This window comes from Xyrauchen texanus, chromosome 45 (assembly GCF_025860055.1).
Source record: "Xyrauchen texanus isolate HMW12.3.18 chromosome 45, RBS_HiC_50CHRs, whole genome shotgun sequence".
NCBI classification, from domain to species: domain Eukaryota; kingdom Metazoa; phylum Chordata; class Actinopteri; order Cypriniformes; family Catostomidae; genus Xyrauchen; species Xyrauchen texanus.
This window is the reverse complement of record NC_068320.1, coordinates 21,230,981-21,256,882: the sequence shown is the minus strand read 5'-3', so window position 1 is coordinate 21,256,882 and position 25,902 is coordinate 21,230,981. Positions and strand designations below refer to the sequence as shown.

General features: G+C 37.9%; 1 protein-coding gene across 1 annotated transcript in view; it reads right to left on the bottom strand.

The window, feature by feature from the left end:
* LOC127637633 (metallophosphoesterase domain-containing protein 1-like) overlaps positions 1-25,902 on the bottom strand; it is a 60,112-nt gene that overhangs the window by 3,791 nt on the left and 30,419 nt on the right. Inside the window, exons 5-6 of the mRNA XM_052118793.1 lie at positions 3,978-4,093; positions 615-728 (exon numbers count right to left, since the gene is read on the bottom strand). Coding sequence (XP_051974753.1) covers positions 615-728; positions 3,978-4,093 — 230 coding nt within the window. The remainder of the gene's footprint in view (positions 1-614; positions 729-3,977; positions 4,094-25,902) is intronic.

The window sequence follows — 25,902 nt, the reverse complement described above, 5'->3', positions numbered from 1 at the left end:
GTGAATGTTGACTGAAGCTAACACTTTACCTAAAGTCTTCTTTTGTGTTCTATGAAAGAAAGTTATAGAGGTTTGCAATAACCTTAGGGTGAATTTTCATTTTGGGGTAAACTATCCCTTTAAAACAGAGATGACCTATTATTTTGACCTACAGAGTAAGCATTTCATTTGCCTATGCACTATGTGTATGTATAGGTGACTAATAAAAGACTTATTCCCTGTAAACATATACACAGAAGCACATACAGGATTAACACAGACATGCAAAACTTGAACATGCAAGCCTATAATATTAATTGAAACCTTTATTAAAAGGGTTTTGAGTGAGAGTGCTAAATTTACTATGAATATGAATGTGATCTAATTTTTGCAATGGAGCTGTCAGAAGGCAAAGCACCAAGGGAGAAATGCTGCCCTGATAACCCCAAAACTGAGTGAATTGACATGGCAGCATGAACAAATATGTTTGAGTTCACAGAATGTATGGATTTTCATGCAAGTGTTGGAAATGATTTATAAATATCACTTTTCCCTTCAGAACATCTAAGCTGTCTACTGATGTCTACATCCTTGTGAGAAAGTGTGCAATGTGTGAACATTTGTGTTGAAGTTACCTTCATGAATGTGTCCAAACACATGTAGTTTGGGCTGAACTCTCCTCTGGACTGTGTTCAGAAGCTCCATACAGCCAACACGCTGCATCTTCCTGGGTACCCAATCCAAAAAACCTAAAATAGTCAATTATAAAAATTACTAACCTTAAAATCAAAAAGACAGAGAGACATAAGGAAACAGTGGAAGACAAATACAAAGATTGATAGTGCAAACTAAATGCAAATCATAAAATGTAGCTAACCATATAATCGCACATAGCGAGTATAGCAAAATAAATAACCTTTTAACCTTTTAAAAGGGAGTAGACAATATTTCCCATATATATTTTAAGTTGTTAATATCAAAGGTTGTGCTTTCAGTCAAAGTTTAATGGCTGGTTATGGCTGTTGTTTATGCATTTACAAAATTGTTCTATTCAGCCCATGTCATGTTTTGTTGGGCCTATACATTTCCTGATAATATTACTGCATTTTAATGTTTAATTTTAAGGACATTTTTGTTTACTCCACTATTTTGATTGTTCCCAACTAGATGTCCATTGTAAAACCAGTTAAAATCACAGGATAAACTGGTGAAGAGTGAGAAATTGAGGGTTTGTGGCCTTTATATTTAATTGCACTTTGGCTCCAAACCCTCCAAATTAGCCATTCATGCCAGAGAACTATACAATGTGAGACCAGGCTCAATTTAGTTAATTTGTGCTCTTGAGTTAGACTTGCATGTGCTAGCAACCATCTTTAACAAGTACACAAGATTTAAACCCAGTTCAATGATTTCAGAGACAATCCTCCTGGAAGAATCTTGCTTCAGCCTTTTGACAGCAAGCGAATATGAACGTGATCAAATCATGTGCACTATGACTGCTTTATGATACTCTTTTGGTGCAGTCAATGGCAGCCACATGTGCTGAAGATGTACACAGACCAGGACTGTCCAGGTATCTAGAAAATCTGGGTTGCATGTGGACAGTACGCTTAGGCTATGTTCACACAGTCATACAAAATCCGATTTTTTGGCTATCAAATACATATAGGATTTAATTTTGTATTCTGAAAAGGACAAAAACACAAAATTAGATTTTCACAAGCCTGATCCAAACCACAATCGTAGGTGGTTAAAATCAGATTTTTCTTAATGCATCTCAGTCTGAACAGTCATTCGTTGAGTGCAACGGGTTGTTTCGTCAGATGTTGTGATGAGAAGACATATACTGCTTTCCAAATTGCATGATGCCTTCACAGGGCACTTCGAAGTGAAAACAATAACGATAGCCACACTGTAAAAGAATTTTCAATAAATAATGACTTAAAAAGTAAGTTCCCAATGACCGTTTTATTACATATTTCAGCCCTCCGAAACGGTCACAGGGCAATTCCAGAGTTATTGATGTGACATATGCAGTGAAAACATGAAATTTAACTTCATATATAAAGTACTCGTTTCCATTATATCAAACTATTGTTATGTATAATCATAGACCCCTGCAGATACATTTCAGACAACAGAAACTATTTTTTCTAGCATAGATCTGGAACTGAGCTTGTGCTACGGATGTAACAAATATGGACAGGAATTTGTGGGGACCACACACTTTGAAAATTGAAATGCACAATCCAGAAGTAATAAGAACATCTTATATTACATTTTAATTAATTGTCTCTTTATATAAATTGGGGGAAAAAATCTCTTCCTTACGGATGTGACAGCTGTGAAAGCAGCACTTACATCATGAGAGGAAACCGTCCAAAACACTTTGAAACCTGCAGAATTCAACCTCTGAGACATTGTTATGATATCCATCAAGCTGCATGAGGAACTGGAATAAGATTGAAATTGCCATTTTTTTTCATGGTACAGTTGACATTTCCATGGAATTGCCCCACAGTGGAAGTGCCACAGAGACATAGTGCATGTGGAGGCTTCACCCCACCCACCGCGGCATCCATGCTCAATTCATCACGTGCCCCACCGAGAACTAACCACATTATAGCAACCACAAGGAGGTTACTCCATGTGACTCTACCCTTCCTAGCAACCGGGCCAATTTGGTTGTTTAAGAGACCTGGCTAGAGTCACTCAGCACGTTTCTAACTAGTGAACTTCAGGGGTGGTAGCCAGCATCTTTTACCACTGAGCTACCCAGGCCCCCAGTGCAAACCTCTTTTAAAATAATGCAGACATTGGCTTTACTCACCCAAAGAGAAGTGCTTAGGTGTGGAAACACGCATCCATTGTGAGCCATATAAACGGGAATAAGGGACGCTTGGTAAAATTTTAAGCGCTTCAATACAGCTTCTTCAAGAATCTGGCTGTCCGACCCTTTTATGCTTTAATAAAGGCCACAAAGCTTTCAATACGGGATGTTTCGCTACCTGCTAAATTACAGGAAAATAGGGATAGAATATGGGACGTCCGGCTAAAACAGGACTATTGTAAACCCTAGCAGCAATAATCATTGCATGCTTTTTTTTAAGCCATTGTCTGTAATGAATATGTTAATATATGGATACTGCCCTCATGAAAAACATCCATTGCTAAAATCTCACACATGGTAAACATACGCAAGTTTGCATCATTACTATTACAACTAATGTGGGCATGCTAGCAAAAGCGACTGCAGTCTGAACAAAAACAAATAAATCTTATCTGTACACATACAACCTGCATTTTGACCAGTCAGTCTAAAAGTTGGATTTGACCAAAAAATCGGATTTTTACCTGCAGTGTGAACAAAGCCTTAGACTCTGCTGTAATTGTGTCATGCATACTTTGCACGTTGCAATCAGCAATGCAGACAACTGAAGTACACTTTGGCCTTTAGGGTCACGGTGGTAAATGCACAAGTTTGTGACATCAATAACTCTTTTCCAACCCAATTTATCATGTTCTGACAATCTGCGTATAAAGCTATGGGACTGATGGAATAGGGAATGTGATTTGTGATGAGACTTACACAATGCACATACTGTATAAGCGTACACTCTTTAAATCTCAGTAGGCGTCATTTGGGGCTAATTTGCAAAACTTTGATAAACATCCACATCCGCACAAATGTATAGAGAGAGACACGTCCTTACCAGGAGAATTACACTTTGTCACAATCTCAAAGCCCAAATGCTCAGCATTTTAAATCGCAGCTGTCTTTATGCAGAAACTTACAGTATGCTCTCTTTACATAGGAGTGTGTGTGTGTGAGGTTTTTATTATGTGCGTAGGGATTTGCTGCACTGCGAACAGAGTCTCACTTTTGCATGCTTTAGCAGCCTGCTGTAGCAACTCCATCTGCCAAAACCTCAGAGCTAAAGTATATGTGTGAGGATCAAAACAGAATAATAGGGAAATTTGTGTGATTTAGGTCTTACCCAGAGGAGGGCAGTGTGTGAGAAGGATATCCGTGGAGTCTGGGATCTGGTTCCACTTGTCCAGCAGAGCTTGTCCTCGTGGGAGATTAAAACCCCAGCCGTAGTACCACGGCTGCCTGCAAATGCACACACACAAATGGAAAAACACTGTTAAGGCCTATTGATGTGTACCATCAACATCTTCCACAGTGCTACACTGATCTTCTACTCTGATTACTCCACCCAGACTACCGCTGATGAAGGTAAGATGGCATTTCCATTAGGATCTGTATATGGTGAGAGTGTGTGACAGAGAGATCATACTGTGTGTGTCTATTATGATAAAATTACAGGAAAAATAAGCCCTATCACAAATAGAAATCACTTTGATCTGACCACCACATCTTTAAAGAGAAGAGAGAAAACAAGTTTAAATGGGAGTGAGCAAGAAAACAAAAAAGGAAAAACATCAGAACCATACATGCTCCAGACACATTGAGTTGTGGTGCTCATATAGAAGACTCAAGTTTGAGTTTCACTTCCTCTTCCCCTTATCATTTCCTGTCATTTTTGTGTCATCATTGTCCAAATAAGCAGGGGCATTAAGATCTGAATAGCTTGGATCATGAATATTAATTAGGTGATGTAATGTTTGCCCAGCAGTCTTAACTGATTTGCTGAAAGGCAGGTAAGTGGACGCTAGCAGTAGGATTACCGTCTGCGCATTTGTTCAGTCCACTGCCAATGCAACCGGTTGGCAGAGGCTTCAGCTCATTGTCATGTACACTTGGTATTAATATGCGTCTCAAATGTGTTTCCTGTGACCACTGTATTACAAAGTCTGATTGAATGACAATCACACTGATATCATCAATCACAATGTCAATGTACAAAAGAAAAATGCAGTAGCAAGATGACAAAGCGCAAACCACTTAAAAAAATACAAAGAAAGTGCACTGAAAGAAGCACTGTTTCTCCCTGTTACACTTGCATTTAATCTAGGCACAAATGCAAAATTTTCTGCTACTTTACTGGAGAACCTATTGACCTTTTTCAGCCCGCACCTTTTCAGCACTCAGCTATTTCAGCTTTTGTCACCTAATTTCCTGTTTTTATTACAGGGACATTCTGTAGTTCTCTAGCTAGCATTAGCATCGCTCTTCATCATGTATTTTAAGTACCGATATGACAGTGGTGTTAGACGCTGTACTGCCATCTATCGATGTGGATGAGCATGATCGTCTCTGCTGCCCCTGCCAGCTTTGAAATATCATTTGCATCTGGAGAGTGTCAGAGTTTGAGGTAAATTTTAAATGTATTTATTACTACTATAATATTTTGCCTAAAAACAAATGTCAGAATTCAAGCGAACGGACTTCTACGGTTATGGACAGATTATTATTATCCTTCATATCAATAATCTTTGGAGACTTTCTATGTTTCACGTTATTTCTAAAGACAGTTATTACCTTTATTAGAGAACTGCTCAGCATAAAATTAACCTCAATTATCTAGCGACACAGAATGTTATGGTAAAGGAAAGATTAGAATTGTTTTTATGATCAAATTTAGCATATCCATGAATACTGTTTTTAAGAACTCCAACGTCATGGTTTACACAAAATCCACAAAAATCACTGAGCCAAGCTACTAAACGAATGAAGATGTATGCCGTTTCATAGAGGTGGAGGTATTTGGGCACCCCTTACTATAGCTGTGATAAATAAAATAAAATTACAAGTTACTTTCCAGTTGCGTTTGTAAACACAGCTGAAAACTGTCCATTACTAACATACGTTGACTGCACACGTAATTATAAAAAGTTTGAGGGAATTTTTATGAGTTTTCTGTAAATTCCACTGATGCTATTTAGAGAATAGTCTAAACAATTAATAATGTCTTATCTGTACAACAAAAAAGAAGCAACATCGTCATCACTACTCATGTTTATCTTCATCATCAGATCTTTCAACATTGTGAATGCCGTACCAATGTTTACTTTAGTTTTGCCGATGTGTTGTGCATTCTGAGATGCTATTCTGCTCACTACAATTGTACAGAGTGGTTATCTGAGTTACTGTAGCCTTTCTGTCAGCTTGAACCAGTCTGGCCATTCTCCGTTGAAATTTGTCATCAACAAGGCTTTTCTGTCTGCAAAACTGATCTGTATCTGCATGATTTTATGTAGTCCACAGTGTGAAGGTAAGATCTTGTGGATTTATGAACGAAGTTCTCTTGTTTTAAAATCTCCCTCCTCTGTTTCCTGTTGTTATGACATCCCCGAACACTTTAAAATACTCACGGTAACTTTTGACAACTCTATAATCTGTAAATCCTCTTTGTTGGGCAATTATGCTTTGACATCAACACCATAGATTTCTATATATCAACCGGTACACTAAAAGATCAAAGACAAAATTTTCAAGATGGCAAGATGATTTCTCTGGTGATTAAGGTGAATATTAGCTGAGGTTAAGATTTGCGTGTTTCTCATCTGTCACTACATGTAGATATCAGGTACATTATTTCCTTTTAAAGCTGCACGGAACTGGCACAGTGTAAAACTTTAGCACAGTGCTTGATTGACAGATGAGTGGGTAGTGCTTTGCTGCTGTCCGGGATGCATCAAGACGGATTAGCTTTTACACCTTAAATGCAATGCATTTTTAACTTCCTCCGTACGTGGTTTTCATGGTCCGATCACAACATTTTCCACCTGTATTTAGTGGTGACCACTTGTGATTGAAAACACATCTTAAAACCATATGGGGGGTTGCCAAATTCCTGCAATAAGATAACAAACAAAAATAATAAAAAATGAGGTAGGTATGAAGGGACAAAGAGAAGGTGTGGGATGAGCAGAAACACAGGAAGAGATTGAAAGACACAGGTAGAAAGAGAGAGACAGTACTGTTTGTAAGGATAGAGATTGGGTGCGGGGATTTAGTTTTTGCCTATGGCCCATCACTTTGATTGCAGATGCACCAAGCTTGAGTGACGGTATAGAAATTAACATGTCACTAACAATCTGTCCCCAGATCCATCTTCCTCTGCCATGGCAGATTTGCACATTTATGTGCATGCGAGTATGTTGAAAGACTTTGAGTGTGTGTGTGTTAGTGTGTGTCAGTTTACACATGAAGGTTCCCTTGCCTCTATGTGGATTTTGTAATTTATAGAGCGCAGTCACTTGAAACGTTTACTTTTATAGGCTGGCTGATGCATCAGTGTCCTGAGTTGCAAACACACACACACACACACACACACACACACACACACACACACACACACACGCACACACAAGCACACACACGTGCACACACGCACACACACACACACACACACACACACACACGCCTTTGAGGAGCTATCCAGCAGCCCTGGTTTTCATCATCTCAAGAAGGTCAAAAGGAAAGAAGGGGCTCGTGGGAAACAGAATACTATTTTCATATATTTTATCAGATTAATATTTGAATCACTTCTATCATCAGAGTCTAAACATTTATGATCAAACATCTGAAGGCCCGCAGGCACGTTTGATTTATTCATATCTCTAATCTTAAAACATTTAAAATGGCCTTTGCATATTTATGGAGCTATTTAAATATTGTCTCAATTATACTGGATAGCGAACTGACTTTTTATTGGTGTTCCAAACAGCCTTTTACTGACTGAGCAGAGAGAGACTAATGAACTGACAGAGAAACAGAGTGATTAGAGAGTGATTAGAAAGTGGGGCGTGTGAACACAAAAGAAAAGAAATCCTCAATGAAAGGATGCTGTGAAACTGCTTTAAATGTTTTAAAATAAGGACTATGATTCAAACGTTGGTTTAATAAATGTGAGTTTTATCAGGCTAAAACATTTTTGTAATATGCAATTCCTTAAAGTGCGACACAGAGCGAACAGTGTTTTTGTTCTAAGCCATCTGTGTATTTATAATTTCAACTTTTTTATTTGTTGAGGTGACTAAAAAATAAGAAACAGCTGTTTGCTTTCATGCCTTTACTCCCATGATGCCACACCAGCATCAATGTATAAATAATAATAAAAAACAACTAGATGAGTGGTATTTTCTTGTACCAAACTCACCACCAAAATGCCAAGGTATTGTGGTTGGTTGCCAGGGCATTGTCATGCACTATGCAGTTGATAAGGTGTTCTTGGGGATTACTTACTGGCTCAAGTCAAAATAGCCCACCCTCAATTCTACATGATATTCCTTAGATATGGCTCAGGTCCTTCCTTCGATAAAAGTCAATGGGATTTTTCCCCTCACTAATTTTATCGTAGGTACCATCCATGTCTATAGCAGAAACGTTGTCGGATGAGTTATGAGATATGTTTAACACTTAGAGACAGGGATTTGTTTAAATCCCTGTCTGTGTGTGTGTGTGTGTGTGTGTGTGTGTGTGTGTGTGTGTGTGTGTGTGTGTGCGTGCGCAAAAGCTCTCCTGGCCAAATGATATCGGTGCAGTTTTGTCATAAATGTTTAAACGAATGGCTGGGAGGAAAAGGCTGTAGGCCGAATGTGCTTCAATATTTCATCCCATTGGTTAACTTTAGGTTTTTAGAGGAAAGGGAGATGAGAAAAAAACATAAAAAAATCTGGATTTTAATAACTGCATTAATGATTCAGAGACTCTTTTTAAAGATAAAGTGTGTCAGCAAGAATAAGAGAAAGAAACAGATGGAGGGCAGAGAGCAGAAAGAGGAAAAGAAAAGTAACTTCCAGGTCAGCAAAGGTTGTGTTAATGCTGCTTGAAACATGATAGAATGAATGGTGTTTACATTATGATGTGCAACACGTGAAACACATGAATACCTATACTTATTACATGACAACCTGGAATATTTGTTTCTGATTTGGCACTGAGCGGTCACATATGTTTATATAATGACTGCTAAACTGTACATTTCACCATTATCCAAAGCAACATATTGGTGCTACTTTCATGCCTCTCATACAGCTAATTGTTGCCATCTTACGACTCAAACCAGTTAGCTGACTCTAGTGAAAAATGGTCTTGGAGTGTTAATTATTATATACTAGTTCCTATATATACACTAGTGTCTAGGCTGATGTAATGGCCCATTTTTCTGAAGCTTAAATCAAATCGAACCCACGAGAAAGATAATAAAACCATTTAAAATAAAATAAATCCTTTTATTTATTTATTTGGTAGGGTAGTAGCATTGTTATAAGTATGATAATAAACAAACAGATATTATCAGAAAATAAACCCATTTAGTGTGAATCAAAACCCCTTCACGTCACATCACACAGAGTTCATTTTGCGATAATGACCAGCTGGCTGTACATTATTGTTTCCGTTACATACGTTTTCACATATACAAACACACACAAACTATGTGCAAAGTAAGGGAGCTTTGTTCAACATCCTCACATCTGGCTGATGTAATTAAAGATGCTGGTGGTATATGTGTGTTTAAAAATGTGCGTGGTACAGAAGCAGGTATGCAAAAGTGAATAATTAGTAATGTGACGTTTTTGACTCTGACCCAAATGTGTGTATGGAGCAGGAGAGGTTGGGAATCTGTAGGGAAAAGCTGTTGCATCTCAAAAGAGTTGGGAAATATCATGCGCAGCACACACACACACAACCTCATTAAGTGAGGCTGTTCAATTAATAGCTTGCGGGTCACAGCAGTCCACTGAGATCTCAATATAAAAAATGCTGTCAACATCACACACACACACACACACACACACACGCACACACGCGCACACGCACACACGCACACACACTATATATTATATCCCCTAACCCTTTCCCTAAACCTCAAAACATTCTGCATTTTTACATTTTCAATAAAACATTGTTTAGTGTTTTTTAAGCAATTTAAATTCTGGGGACACTAGCAATGTCCTCATAAACCACATTTAAAGCATAATACCCTTGTAATTACCAGTTTGTAACCTAAAAAAATGTCCTTGTAAACCACACAAATACACACACACACACACACACACACACACTGTCCTGGATAGTCTAACAATTAATGGATTCAAGTAAGGAAGGAAGGACGGAAAGATGGGGTGCTTCCCGTTTCCTTTACTTGCTTCTTAACTCCACCCTCTTAGAAAATGAGGAAAGGGTGCAAGGAAAGGAAATGAGGACAAAGAAATTGAAGCGAGATATTTTTGTAAAATGAAATGTTCTTGCTCACTCAAGCGTCACTTCAGAGCGCCGTCCCTGCAAAGGTGCATTACCTAGAAGCGTTTGCTGTTATGTTGTTGAAACATGATTTTGAATGAACATTGTTTTTTTCAACTGCAAAGGTGAAACATGTATTACAACAGGTGTTTAAAAAAGTGATTTCTCATAGGATGCTCCTGTGGTTTCTCACTCAAGCGTCCTCAGGAAGCATCCTCCATCCTCTCCCTTGACTTCTCCTAGTGCATTCATAGCCCTTTTCCACTGGCATGGTTTGGGGGCAGGTTCCTGCACCGGTGTGCATACTTAAACTGTTCCAAGCGTTTCAACTCTAGAAAATGCCGTTCCGAGGACCAAAAACTGCTTCCACACCGGCCCCAAAAGCTTGCTGGTCTCTATGAATGAACCGATTACATCAGGTGCAGAGGGCGGAATAATGTTTCCAACTTTGTTTGCAAAGTTTTACAACAACAACAGTGGATAACAAGAATGTCAGTTATTGAAAGCGTTGAGGAAACGTGAACGAAACGAGCACTCTACTTGCTAAATGCTCACCTTCAGAGATGCGAGACAAATAGAGAGATCACAAAGGGGGAAAAAAAATCTACAAGGAGATACAGCAAGAAATTATGCACATGTTGGATGTCCTCTTCAGCTGATCTCAGTAAGTTATTAAATTTGCCAAATTTGTTAGCTTTCCTTACACTCTTCTCATCTTATTTTGTGCATTGTGCATTATACAAAACTCCAAATATAACCATCTGCAACACCAATGTTAGTAACGATTCCACTGTTACAGTTGATAGAACTTAGCAAGTTGAGCCACATTAAAATGTTCGTACAAAATAATGTAATTTTGTTACTTGTCATCTTGAGCATTGATTTCATCTCTGGAAATCTCGTTGAGCAATGTAATTATGCTGGATTGCATTTCTCTACATGTTTAAATATGTCCCAAAAACAGAAGTAAAAGTTGTAGACAACACTGTAGAGCACCATAGTGGCATATATACATAGGGCAGGTGATATAAAACATAAAACTACCACATAGCCATGTAACTGTTACTTAACTGTTCGGGTTTCAAGTCAGTGGAAAAGTGCGGCTGGTTTGCAATAAGCTCCAGATTGCCTTGGCCATGAACCAGCCAAGCACAGGCTCAGTATAAGAACCATCACAATTTTGGTGGAAAAGGGCTTTTAGTGAATTAATACGTCCTTCATGATGCTGGACTATGATCGGTTTCTGAGTCACGGCTCAAGGAGGGAGGAGGGAGGAAATTAGGTTGCACAATTAAAGAAATGAGAAGCACCAATGGAAAGAAGGAAGGAAGGAAGGGAGTAAGGAAAGACAGAAAATTGAAAGATGGAAGAAAGGAACAAAAATTAAAGGAAGGAAGGTAGGTAGGATGGAATCAAGGAAGGAAGGACAAAAGGATGTAGGAAGGATGTAAAGATGAAGGAAGGAAGAGAGAAAGGAAAGAAGGAAGGACAAAAGAAAGGAAAGATAGAAGAGAAGGAAGGCAGGATGCAAGGAAAGAATAAAGGAAAGAAGGAAGGCAGGACAGATGGACAGGTGGATGGAAGGAAGAATGCAATGAAAGAAGGAAGGAAGGAACAAACGAAGGAAGGAAGGATGAAAGAAAAAAGGAAGGACAGATGGCTGGAATGATGCAAGATGGAAAGGAAGGAAAGAAGAAAGGAAGGTAGGAAGGTATGTAGAAAGGATGGAAAGATGGATGAAGGAAGGAAGGGTACTAGGAAAGAAGGTATGAAGGAATGAAGAAAAGAAGAAAGGAAGGAAGAACAGATGAATGGGCAGATGAATAGAAGGAAGGAAGGATGCAAGATAGGAAGGAAGGAAGGATGGAAGGATGGATGCAAGGAAAGAAGAAAGGAAAGAATGAAGGAAGGAGAGATGGACAGGTGGATGGAAGGAAGAATACAAAAAGAAGAAAGGAAGGACAGATGGAAGGATGCAAGATAGAAAGGAAAGAAAGAAGGAAGGAAGGAATGTAGAAAGGACGGAAAGCTGGATGGAAGGAAGAACAGATGGATGGGCAGATAGATAGAAGCAGGGGCGTGTCTAGGGGGATTTTGCCGGGGCTACAGCCTGTAAAAATAGACATAGGCATAATCTAGCCTATAGAATAAGTTCCTTTGCTGTCGGTAGCCTATGGGCGACTCCGTTTCTTCCTCTCTGTTGAATATGCAGCAGGTAGAGGAGGAGCTTGCACAGTCGTTGACATCAACTAATGTTACTTAGTGGCGAGTTAACGGCAATTAGCAGGAAAGACAGCAAAAATTAAGCAAATGAGGCTTTGGGGATTTTTCCGAAAGAAGTCAGTGGGTAAGAATTCACATTTGTTTTTGTCCTTAAAGTCTTAAGATCATCATCTAGCTGGCTTTCACCCACAGTAGGCTAAACCTCAAGAGTTGTAGCCTCTAACCTCCTTGTTTAAATTGACGCAGCTTGGTAGCTCCGAGTTAACGCAGTCGCCTCTCACGTCGAAGACTGCGGTTCGAGCCCCGTTAGGAGCGAACTTTTCTTGTTTATCAGGTGTTGTTTTCGCTAAGGATAACCAATAAGCATTAACATAAAATGTATGTGTGACTTGTTTTGTGATATTAGTTTGATTAAATGGTTTTAGAGTGTAGCAAAGATGAGCAACAGACTTTGGAGCAGCAGCTGTGCCAGAATCAGGCATGGAAACTGGTAACAATTAATAAGTCACTTTACTTTAGAGAAAGTTAAAAGTGAAACATTGTTTATCTCAATGATCCTAATGAAAGGATTTTGACAGATGAATTATTGTCATAGAGATGATGAGAATTATATACAGTTCGATGCCATGGTGTGTCAATGAACTTAGACTAAAGTCATTCATGTATTGCTTTAACTTAGGATCTTATACATCATTTTGACTATTTATGTCAAAAAATATTAATTATTTATTTTAAATATTTTATTTACCTCACTTTACTCACTATAATATAACTCTTTTGTGATTACTTTATGTTAATGTACATGAAAATTCAAGAATCATGATAGATCTAAGGGCAATCCCACTGATCTGCTCTTCCCAATACATTTTCTTCAATGGTATTGGTCCACAATTTGACATATGTAGCACTTGATGAATTAGTTGTTTGAAGCTGATTTGCAATAAGTTATGTGCTGTATCTGTTCTTTTGCATCACAGATGATTCAGGGAGGAGAGAGGATGTTGAGGATAGTACTAGAGTGGAAGATTTAGGAACTGTAGAAACAGGCCCAGCCAGAGCAAAACTCAAAGAATACCCTCTCACCGGCTTTGGACTACAGGGAAGTGGTTGCTAGTGTGAAAATAAAATTGTCTGGGCTAAGCCCCGGATGTCCTTCAATGCTGGAAACGCCTCTGCAGCTGATGATAAATTACAATTTAAAAGTGGATTGTTTTGTGCATATTTTTCCATCGCTAGCAGATGAGTGAGGTCTGACACAACAAAAATCCAGTTTAAGCCCTATAGTCTAATAGGGGCCCTGTGCCTATCTGGGTTCCTGGCTTAGAAAAAGATATGCACTAAAACAGATTGTGTGTAGTATAGCTTAATTTTGCGCCGAGTTTTTCAATTGTTTATGTTGCCCCACCAAACAAGCCAAATGCCCCCCCCAAACATGATATCCTGGTAACCCCGCTGGATAGAAGGAAGGAAGGACGGACGGATGGTAGGAAAGAAAGAAAATAGAAAGGATGAAAGAAAGAGGTCTAGATGTGAAGTATGTTTGTTAGGGTTGTATATATTGTACAATGTATTTGTTCATTTAGGGCAATGTTGTATATTTAGCACAGTGTGTGTGTATTTATATATATAGGGTAGTGTTGTATATTTAACTCAGTTTGCTGTGTTGTGTAGTTGTATATTTAGCACAGTGTGTGTGTGTTTCTGTATATATAGGGTAGTGTTGTATATTTAACTCAGTATGATGTGTTGTGTAGTTGTATATTTAGTACAAGTGTGTTGTGTTATTTTGTGTTGAACTGCGGGGCTGGCTGTACTTTGATGTTTAATCTGAGAGAACCAAGCAGTCCATTCACAGGGGCCTCAGCCTGAGGCAGCACAGCTGGAGAGCCCAGCTCCAACACACTACAGCAACTGAATGAGAAAAAGACAGAGAGAGAACCCCTGGAAGGCAGAGTATATCAGTCTGTGACAATAGAAGGATTAGATGAGCCTTGAGCCGATATGAGAGCATGTGTGTGTTTGTTTCTGTCAGAGATAGCTGCAAATGCTCTGCACAACTTTCTCCCTGACTCTCACGCTCTCGCTCTCTCTCTCTGTCTCTTTCTCTCTCTCTCTCACTCACTCTCTCTCTCTCTCTGGGTTAAAATGTGGTAAATGTGGGGCATTTGGTCCCCAGAATGCCTTATGCAACACTCAGCAGGTTCAAGATAATGACACATACACACACATGCATTTCCAGATACTCACACAAAACAACGTCTGTTTGGATTCATGTACCATGACATGCAGATTCAGATTGAAGATGATAGCATTTCATTGGCACCAAAAAATAAATAAAAATGCAGAGAAAACATTCAAATCAATCGATAATATCTCAAACAATGTAATCAAAATGTAATAAAATAACGAGGACATGTAAATTCAATCTAACCTGAAAAAAGTGTTTTTGGCCTATTTGGACTGCAAATTCTGAAAAGAGGATGGGAGGAATGGGAACGGGAACTTATGTGAGCCAGATTCGAAATTCTTTCGCCTGGTAAAATTCTGCATCTGCGCATGTGTGTTAACTGCTATCCCACAGTTTGGGTAACAATTAGGCATTAATTGTAGTCTTAAGTAAAAATTAAAGAGTGGATGATGAGTTTGCACTCTGCGCGAGTGTGTCTGGTCCACTGCATCCGATCTGGATTGTCCGAACCAGCAGTGACAAGCCCATCTGTTCAATGAGACATCTGCCCACACAGCCTGACACCTCTCTCAAACACACACACACACTCTCGCACTGGCCTGGGCATACAGCAGACTTCAGAACAGCTGTGTGGACTCACACTCATCAACAGGAACATTCACAGCACTGATTAACATGATGAGCCAAGAGCACAAACACACACACAAGCACACAGAGAAATGTTTGATAGGATGGATTCTACATAGATGTAGTGCTTTAAAGGAATTGTTCACCCAAAAATGCTAATTCTGTCATCATTTACTCACCCTCATGTTGTTCCAAACCCATATGACTTTCTTTCTACCATGAAACACAAAATGTTAGAAAGGAGATAGAATAACAGCCTAAAGTCACCATTCACTTTCATTAAATCTTTCTGTATGCACAATAAAAGTGAATAGTGACGGAGACAAAAATTCTCCCTAACATCTCCCTTTGTGTTCTATGGATTAAAGAAAGTCATATGGGTTTGGAACGACATGAGGGTATGATGACAGAATTGTAATTTTTGGGTGAACTAACCATTTAAAGGCCATCTGTCTGTGGTTCTGTTATAGTCCCTCTGTGCATTCTTATAGGCAGTTTTAAGGAAGCATTTTTTATTCTGTCAGTAAAATGCCATGGTTTCGTGAATAAGACCTCTGCCTCTGCAAACACAGCTACATTTGGCATTCCTTTTGAAAAACAAGCTTCATAGCTGCTTACTGAAAGAAAAAAACCCTCAAATGGACAACATCTGTGCAGAAGATCTCTTCTTGAAAGAGTCTGACAGTAGCTTGGTTTCCATCCACATATTTTTATGTGAATAAAAACTGCTGAATGGAAACACCAAGATACAAATAAAATCTCCAAAATATGCATAAAAAACGTATATACTCGCTTGAGATGGATACGCTTTTTATTCAATAAGAAGACATGTGCGTAAACTATGATGGAAAAACATTTATTGAATAAATGTAAATTAAATTTATTAGGAATACAAGATCAAAAAAGTCATGTGATTGAATAATTAGTTAATTAGTGCTCTAAACCACTAGTATTTTAATAATGAAAGTCTTAGTGGCTACAATTTCTCCAGAAGTGATGGAAACGCAGCTTTATTTGCACATTGTTTTTGCAATATTATAGTTTTTCACATATATTACTCCCAAAATATCACATTAATCCCTAATTATTTTTCTCATACTGTATACCAAAAACAAACACTATGTCTTGATCTGCTCAAGTTTGCTCAAGTTGTTAAAGCGGAAAGTTATGGTTCCCTTAAATAGCTTTAATGTTGTTGGCTACTTTTTGTTAGTAGCTTGTAGTGTAGGTACAGTAACTACTTTTTCAGTAACATTTTTGACTGAACTTTAAAAATAATGAGTAGCTTGTAACACTGTGATACACAATTCCCATTCACAAAATACCACACTAAAACATCATATTACACTCAACTACCATAATATTTGATAAATAGTCTTTATTTACATAATAAAGAAACAAAATAATTTACTGCAGTAATGGCATGCTACAGATGTGGCACAAAAATAAGAATCAGAATATCTTTTCAAAAGCATAGCAAGCTTTTTCTCTTAACATTTTCTGATAAAGAGAACCAAACAGCATCCTAGAGTGTCAAAAACCCTCCCACCATGAAATATGTCTTCACGGAAAAAAAAAGAAAGAAAAAACTATTTGTGAAATATGCCTTTAAACTACAAAGAACAAGTTGTCCGGAGATAATTCACTGAACGATTACTTTTGTTTCATCCATTGGGCCCCTTGGCTTTGTCTCTCATCTTACTTTCAGGACGATTTTAGGAGCGTTGAGAGATATGTGGGACTCAAACAGATACCGTACATGACGCGCTAATGAGCTCCCTCTGGAAGCCCTCAAATATGTTATAATTGCATTGCCAATAAATTAGATCCTGTGTAAGTGGTTTGTATATGGTGTCAGAGGATGGAAGGATGGACAGAAAAGGAAGTTTGGGAGAGAGGGATAAAGATGGAGAGAGATAAAAAAGGAGAAATATGATGAATGATTTAAATGAGGAGAATATACTGTATAAAGAGATAGACTGTGTGTGTGTGTGTGTGTGTGTGTGTGTGTGTGTGTGTGTGTGTGTGTGTGTGTGTGATGAGCTGTTGCCAGGCCCCTCTAGTCTGAACTGTGAGGAGCAGGTGCAGGACAGCAGCACCAGTGTGTGTGTGTAAATGAGTGTATATGTGTCAATGAACGTGTGTGTGTGTGTGTGTGTGTGTGTGTGTGTGTGTGTGTGTGTGTGTGGAGACTGTCATATGGAGAGGCTTGGAGCGATGCAAAGCTATTGCCATTTGGGGAATGAGGGGCAGAAGGGTGAGAAGACCCTAGAGCAGTAACACACACACGCACACAAACACACAGGAAACAATGGGAACTGGTCAGGTCATACAAACTTACTCCTGCTGCGTTAATGCGCTTTGTGTTGACTCTGCAGGATGGCTTTTAGTTCAGCTAAGATATACAGTTTACCACAGATACAGTTTTAACTCGATTTCCTGCCTCAACATAACCACAATACAGTGACATTTATAGCTCTGAACTCGATGGAAACAATACAATTTGAGCTTAATGAGCTCAATGAAGAGTCATTTACTGTAAATATACACTCACTGAGCACTTTATTAGGAACACCTGTACACCTACTTATTCATGAGATTATCTTTTTCAGGCAACCGTGTGGCAGCAGTACAATGCTTTAAATCATGCAGATACGGGTCAGGAGCTTCAGTTCAAACATCAGAATGGGGAAAAATGTGATCTCAGTGATTTGGAAATACGCAAATGTGCAATAAGTTAATCTAGAGCACTGTAAATATAATGCGCTTAGCTTTTATGATTTCATGTGGGAGGGCTTCTTGTGTAAGTAAATAATGCATCACAAATAACAAATATAATTATATTTAAAATGTTAAAATATATTGTCTACTCACTTTCCTGCAAAAATAATTCACACAGCTTTGAAATATGTATTCTTTGTATTGAGCCAAGTGGTCAGCGTGTGATGTTTGGATATTGTATTGGTCATGCGTCCTCTCGTCATACGGTTTCACAGGTCAGAGTTCACCAAACTTAAACTCTTTGAAATTTCTTGCATGATCTTGTGTTGCCGGTCTCCCTCATTCGGATGCATTTAAACAGGAGTGAATGGAGCGAGAAGTGTAGTCTGACCACCTCTAAATACACTACTGAAAACAATGCTCGCTCATACAGTAAGTGCACTGAGCAGCGGTTTGATAATCATTCATCCCTAAGGTTAATACAGCAGCAATGCATTCTTCCCAAAAAATGATTCATTATCATAAGAAATGAACAGTTTTGTAGGCACACAAAGGTACAAGGGTACCTTCAGATAATTGTATTTGTGTTAATGTCTGTCTGTGTAAGTGATTCAATTTTCTCCATCTCTAATTGGTGGCAGAAATACAGTGCAAAAAAAAAAAAACAATTTCAGTTTTTTTTCCCATTGTTTTAAAGTAGCATTGTTTTCATTGTCTTGTTTTCCAGTAAAAATACTTTCAATAAATATCTTTAACGCTAAAAAATTGACCTGAGAAGCAAAATTGTTAAATATGTTAAGACCCTCTTTTTTCAGTATTCAAGTATTGAATTAGTTATTGTTATTATTAGTTATCTGAATTAGGTTTTTTCTTACCCTATTGGCAAATATTTTTTTCTTGTTTAAAGCAAAATCCTCACTAAACTTTTGGGATTTATGGGTAACACTTCATAATAAGGTTCTGTTTGTTAACATTATTAAATGCATTAGGTATCATTAACTAACAATTAACACTAATTTTAAACAACATTTAGTACTGATGGTTAAAATTAAATAAAAAATACAGTTGTTTTTTATTAGTTTATGCAAGTTCATAATGCATTAACTAATGTTAACATTTCCAACTTTTAATGTTAAAACTCTATTAGTATATGTTCATTGTTAGTTCATCTTAACTAATGCAGTTTTAACTAAACCAATTTTGCTTCTTAAGAAAATGTATCTTGTTTTAATGATGTATAGATATCTTACTGGAAAACATGAAAAAAAAATACTAATGATGAAAATAATTTTTGCAGTGTGCACACCAACTCCATGTGGAGCCATTTAAATATAGTTTAATACAGCTGCAATGCATTTTTTCTAAGGATCAATTATCATAAGACATGATGAGTTTTGTTGGTTCACAAAAGCACAAAGATACCCTAATATAATTGTATTTGCGTTAAGGCATTAAAATGTCTTTATCTCTAAATGGTTGCAAAAATATGTCCTTTATGTTTGAACGCATGGAACAATTTCAATCTTCCACAGCTGTGTGAATAAAAATAAATAACTCCAGTCCAGAAGAAAGAGACAGAGAGAGGTAAAGAACAAGAGAGGGAGTTAAAATGTGGGAACTGTGGTAGCATAGCAGAGAGGTCCCACAAAAGTGTTTGTCTGGGAATGGAATGGCTAAAATCACCAGCTAATTCTGCCTGTAAAACTGCTGGACATTTATTTTCCCCATCCTTTTCCCTCTCTTTCCCACAGAGTGATAGTTGCCTTAGCAACCATGGCAAATCTTCCTTTTCTCAAACAGATGTCCCATTTAGTTGGAAATTAGAATGTGTAAAAACCCAGGAGACTCAAATTATTTCCAAGTTCTCCAGGAGGAGGGAGAGAAGAAAAGAGTAGCAGGGAAAAGAAAGAAGTGGCAAGGGAAGGAGAGAAAGAGAAAGAGAGGGAGGGAGAGGGTTACATATCCTTCTCCTCAGCAAGTGTGAAAGTGTGTTGATTAGCCATCGCTGTGGGGCAGCCAATTCAAACACCCGACCACACGCCACAGCCAGCACTGACGAGGCAGCAGACGGAAAAAGACACAAGAGAGGGAGGAAGAGATGAATACAGGATGGATATGAGCCATTGGATGCTCCGTCTTTTGCATAATACTGTATAAAAAATGGAATAATATATTCTCCGATTTGTATTTTTTATTTTAGGTCACATGCGGATGGTAATTGTGACTTAACAATCTGACAGCGCTGTTCGAAAGACCAGCGTATCTGGTCATGCTCAACTAGCTTAACTAGAAAATGAAGAACATGGCTATGCAGGTCCACCAGCTAGACCAGCATAAAACCAGCTCTAACAATAGCAAAATGGAAATTCATGCTTGTCTTAGCTGGTCTTTTGAACTGGGAAAGCAGCGGAGAAAAGACAGCGATAGAAACTGAATTATCTTCCATTTGCAGGTAAAAAAATTCAGTGTGTTTACAAGCTTGTAAAGAAATCCCCAAGAGCCATGTACACTCACACATGTGCGAACACACACACTCACATAAACACAAAATGGGAGAGGAGTTTATGCCTTGGATGTACATTACCTGTAAATTAGTTTCCAAGGCATGAAACCTCACGTTCTGTTTCTTTTAATAAAAATGTCTCTACTCTTCTATTTCTTTTCTAGACAGAATGATTGACAAAGAGACAGATAAAAGGCAGAAAAGGATGGTGCACTGGAAAATGTAGTCTGCATCTAAAGGCCCTTGGGTTTCACAATGCACTGAAGTCTACTGATTAAAGCATCAACCTTCACTACACGTTGCACACAGGTCAAGTGTTGTAGCACGGTGCTCAAAGTTCAAACAATGTCTACTTTGACCCCGTTTGCATCTAACTTTTGATATATTTCATAATATTCTATTCAATATCTTTATGGGTTTAGACAGTGTGGTGACCATTAGCTGGACCAGCATGAAATATAGTATCTTTTCAGGGTGATCTGAGCTGAAGAAGCTAAATGTATGATACGAATGTTGTCAGATTTTATTGCTGATTTGAAATATGTTATTTGATCACAATCTTGACAAACAATTTGACAAAATTAGAGGTATTTCGCGGTGCATGGAAGGATAGTTTCTGTAGCTACAGACAGGCACTAAAAGCTGCCAGGTCAGCATATATTAGTAAACTCATAGAAAATAACCACAACAATCCTAGGTGTTTATTTAGTACTGTGGCTAAATTGGTTAGTAATAAAGCCTCAACAGAACCAGATATTACGTTGCAGCACAAGACTAATGACTTCATGAATTTCTTTACTGATAAAATTGAAATAATCAGAAATAAAATTTTAATTATGCAATCATCTGTCATAGCACCTCAGAAAACAGTGTCTCATAATTAACCTTGTGTTCAACTTCAATCCTTCACTGTCATAGGTCATGAATAGCTAACAAATCTTATCGAAACATCAAAAGCCACAACATGTTTGTTAGATCCAATATCAACCAAACTCTTAAAAGAGGTATTCCCTGTAATCTCAGAACCTCTTCTTAATATTATTAACTCCTCGCTATCCATTGGACATGTCCCAGGAAACTTTAAAATGGCAGTTATTAAGAAGCCACAACTTAATCCTGGATAACTGGCTAATTATAGATCAATGTCAAAAATACTAGAAAAGGTACTATCCTCCCAACTATGTTCATTTCTACAGAGAAATAGTACATATGAACAATTTCAGTCAGGATTTAGGCCTCACAGTACAGAGACTGCACTTATCAGAGATACAAATGACTTTCTCTTATCATCTGATCGCAGCTGCATTTCACTTCTAGGGCTTTTAGATCTTAGTGCTGCATCCGACACGATAGATCACGACATTCTCTTGAATTGACATTTGTGGAGTTGCATTAGCATGGTTTAGGTCCTATTTAGCCGACCGCTACCACTTTGTCTATATAAATGATGAATTGTATATGCTTTCCCTGGTAGATATTATCAGGAATCCTGGAATAATTTCCACTGTTATGCCACGTTTCCCTGTCTCAACCTCGGGACTCCTATCCTGAGGTCACCAAATCCGGCTGGATTCAGCTCCATTCCTGCTTCGTGTTGGACTCCACTGCTACGTGTCGCTGAGTGATGATGACTAATAGCAGCCGGTGCCAGCCAAATATCACTTCAGTCTATTACAATGTACTTCAGAGGATGAACTGATGCCAACTCCATCCATAAGACATGGGATACTTCATATGCCATTGCCTGAACCTTGTACTTAGGACAGACCTCACCGAAATTACCGGCCAGGTTGAACTGTGATGCACGTCACTGATATCTGCCTGCATCACATCGGTCTAATGATGGACTACACTCTTGAAATGGAATACATAGACTACCAATTAATTGCCAACAAAACCCTTCATCAGCCAACTAACAGGACAATTGCATCTATGTGAATTTATGCAGTTAATCCAGGATGGACTTCAAATACTTTAGTCATTAATCTTACAATTCATACAAAATCTTTTGGAGTTTTGTTTTGCTTGCCAAAGTCGCCTTCGGCTTGCTCACTGGGGTAATAAATACAATTATTATTGAATTACTTATTTTTAAACACAATTCACAATAGTATTTTATCAAACTACACAATGATGACTCTAAGAAATTATAAATATTACAGTTTTATCTTCTGTTAATGCCTGATTTTCTGTAAAGCTGCTTTGAAATGATTTGTGTTGTGAAAGGCACTATACAAATAAAAATTACTTGAGTTGATGTTACAATTTTAAAGATTTTGATCTTTCCCCATTCAGGTAGATTCTGTACTTTCCAGAAGTGTTACAAAAATGGCAACCGAGTCACTTGACTTACCTTAAAGGGATAGCAACATTTTTAATTCTCTCATCATTTACTCACATTCTGAAAGTGAAAGTGGAGTTTTATGGTAAAAAAAAACTCTCATTCAAAGTGACTGCATCACTTCAGAGTCATGTGGATTACTTTTATGCTGCCTTCATGTGCTTTTTGGACCTTCAAAGTATTCACCATTCACTTGCATTGCATGGACCTACAGAGCTGAGATATTCTTCTAAAAATCTTCGTTTATGTTCTGCAGAAGAGAGAAAGTCATACACATCTGGGATGGCATGAGGGTGAGTAAATGATGAGAGAATTTTCATTTTTGAGAGCTTTTCCTTTAAGGAAACTTTGAGGATATATTATATTACAAATTAATGCCCTCATATTGTAAAACATATGCCCCTGAAAATCTATTGTTGGGGGAAATATTGCCCCAAAATATAAATGTAATTTTTGATTTACAGTATATACAGTATTTATAGGCTATACAGTTTCATGGATGTAAAATGCATAAGCTCATGACGCAAATGTTCAAACAAACTTGAACAGACAAGGCCAGGAAACGTATCTATGTTTAGACCAGCTCACTCAAGTGAATGAAAGTATGAGGGGTCTTCATGACAGGACTAGGGCGTTCCAGCACCCCCCTCTCCCTCAGGCATCTCAGATGTTAATTGAGGAGGTCCTCCTGTGGCCAGCCCTACATAGCCAAAGTGGTGAGCTCTTTTCCCATTGGGAGACGCAACTGATACTGTACTAATCTCTCTACTTATCACTCTCCATATTAGCCGGCACTTTAATTAATTCACATAGACGTGTCGACTAGGTCAAGCAGTTAAACGTGCTGTTTTATATATTTTTGCTGCCACACCGGCCTCTTCCTCTCGATCATTAGGCTTGTTTTCCTTCCTCCTCCTCTCCTCCCTTTTAATTGCTCCCTCAGTCCAAATGAAGGGCCGGTCATTAGCAACTCGTGGCATGTCCCCTTCATCAGCGAAGAGGAGTCATCAAACATAGAGGCAGGTACAGAAGAGAAGAGGAAGTGTACTTCCTTTCTGTCTTTCAATTTACTTTCTTTTTTGTTTTCATGAGCAACATTAATTGGGCCACTACAGAGGGGAAACAAATCCTCAATAATTAAAAAATCTAATTACGGAGTCTTTTGCATCTCTGCCATTAATTATTCCTCGTGGAGTCGCTGGATTGTGAACATTTCTTCTATTTTCATGCGAGAAAAAAAAAGAAGTGTTTTACTGGCCTTTCTGTATCCCCTCCACTTTTCTCTCTCTTCTCCTCCTCTTTTCATCCCTCTCGGAGGGATGAAAAACTTAGCGACCACCATTGATCTTAAACTACATCAATTAAAACACTTACAAAACTTGTTTAAATCTAACACCCACACACAGACAGAAATATCGATAACCAGTGGTTTCAGAACACGGAATGAAAAACCATAAATGAGACATTGATTTAATATCACAATAGTTTCTCTAAGACAACAATGAGATTAAATGGAGAGCCACTGGAGACTTTAATTTAAGTGTTCATCTTTTCAGATTTTTCTCTAGAGAAAGTGACCTCAGTAATCTCACATGTCTCCTGTTGAGTCTCTAAACTGCTTTTAGGAGAAACATTTTTAGGAGAAACATTTGAGACAAAGTTAATACTTGAATAAAGAATTAAACACAACGTCTTCGTGTCTCCTAATCTATGAAATAGAAAACTTTGAGTGATACAATTTTCCTCAGGGGGGACAGTTTTGGGATCATCTGTCTTGGCTTAAGGATGCCCTGCTGTGTTGTGTGTAACAGCATAAGAAGCCCTCTGCTAGCCTCAAAGAAGGAGGACAAGAACAAAAAACGGTTTAGGGTTAATCTCCTTGATTTTCTGCTTGTTTTTAGCAGATTGTCCACAATCTGTCCAAGTTTACATTGGATTTTGTTCTCAGTCGCAGAGTAGTTCTCAGTTATGTTTCACGCATGTATAAACTTGTATCAGATCACAAGTATCAGATGTTTCTCCTAAATGTCTAGGGAGTAATAAAAAAATGAAACAAATGTAGAGTTACCTGTATACCATTAATATTTAAGCATAGCTCAGATAATATGGTTTCAGAAGAATCTGATGAGACATTTGAGTTCATACTGATATCATCTAATATTTGATTGCAGACTGTTATATCTAAGCAAATCTGAGCACAGTTTGAGGCAATGTTGAAATCTCTTATAAAACTCTAGAGCACACAAAACCATTTGAAATGATTGGGATCTATTTCAATCAAGATACTAAACAATATAACAGTATAAATATATAATATAAATAAATGAGGTCATGCATAATAATGATAAAGAATCAGAAAAAAATATAGTTTAATATGAAGTATAGCATGTCACACTATAGGACTCTTCTGTTACCAACATAGTCACATGACAACTTGGACTGTAATTCTTATGAAATGGCGAAATCGTAAGATACTGTACAATTTGACTTGTACTAAATATTTTTAGGACTTTAATTCCCACATAGACCAACCAATCAACAAATATAATTTCAAAATCGATACAATACATCTATCAAATTTTAGCTAGCCTCCGATCCAACATTTAACCTAAAGAAGGGAAATGTCAGTGAACAAATTTGGTTACTTATCCTATATTTAATTATGCAAATATGCTTCCCTCGTCTCGTTCCAAACCCTGATGCTTTCTTTCTTTCTTCTGTAGTACACAAAGTTATCCAGTTCCACTTCTACTTTCCAGAGCCCCGTTTCCCCAGTAACGATTGATTGATCTTGTGTTTAAGAAAGTTTTTTACGAGCAATTTTACAAATGTCCGTTACATTTACGTGCTTTTCCTAAAGCTGCACTAAACACATTTTACCTCCCCGGTAAATGTTTACATTTATTTTCTTAAACTTAATTAACTGCCTAATTAAATTTGGTTTATCTACTATGATCCTTTACTCCAGAGCACTCATAGATCTACAACGATTTTTAAGTAATACTTAAGTTATGATACTTTTGGAAAACAGCCTGTAATTCTAAGATGCTTCATACGGTTGTTTTTACGATCTACTTGCAATGCTTTTGGTAAACGAGGCCCGAGTCCACATACAAAAATGCCAAATAGAACTGGCTTAATGTTCACTTAAGATTTTCACTGGA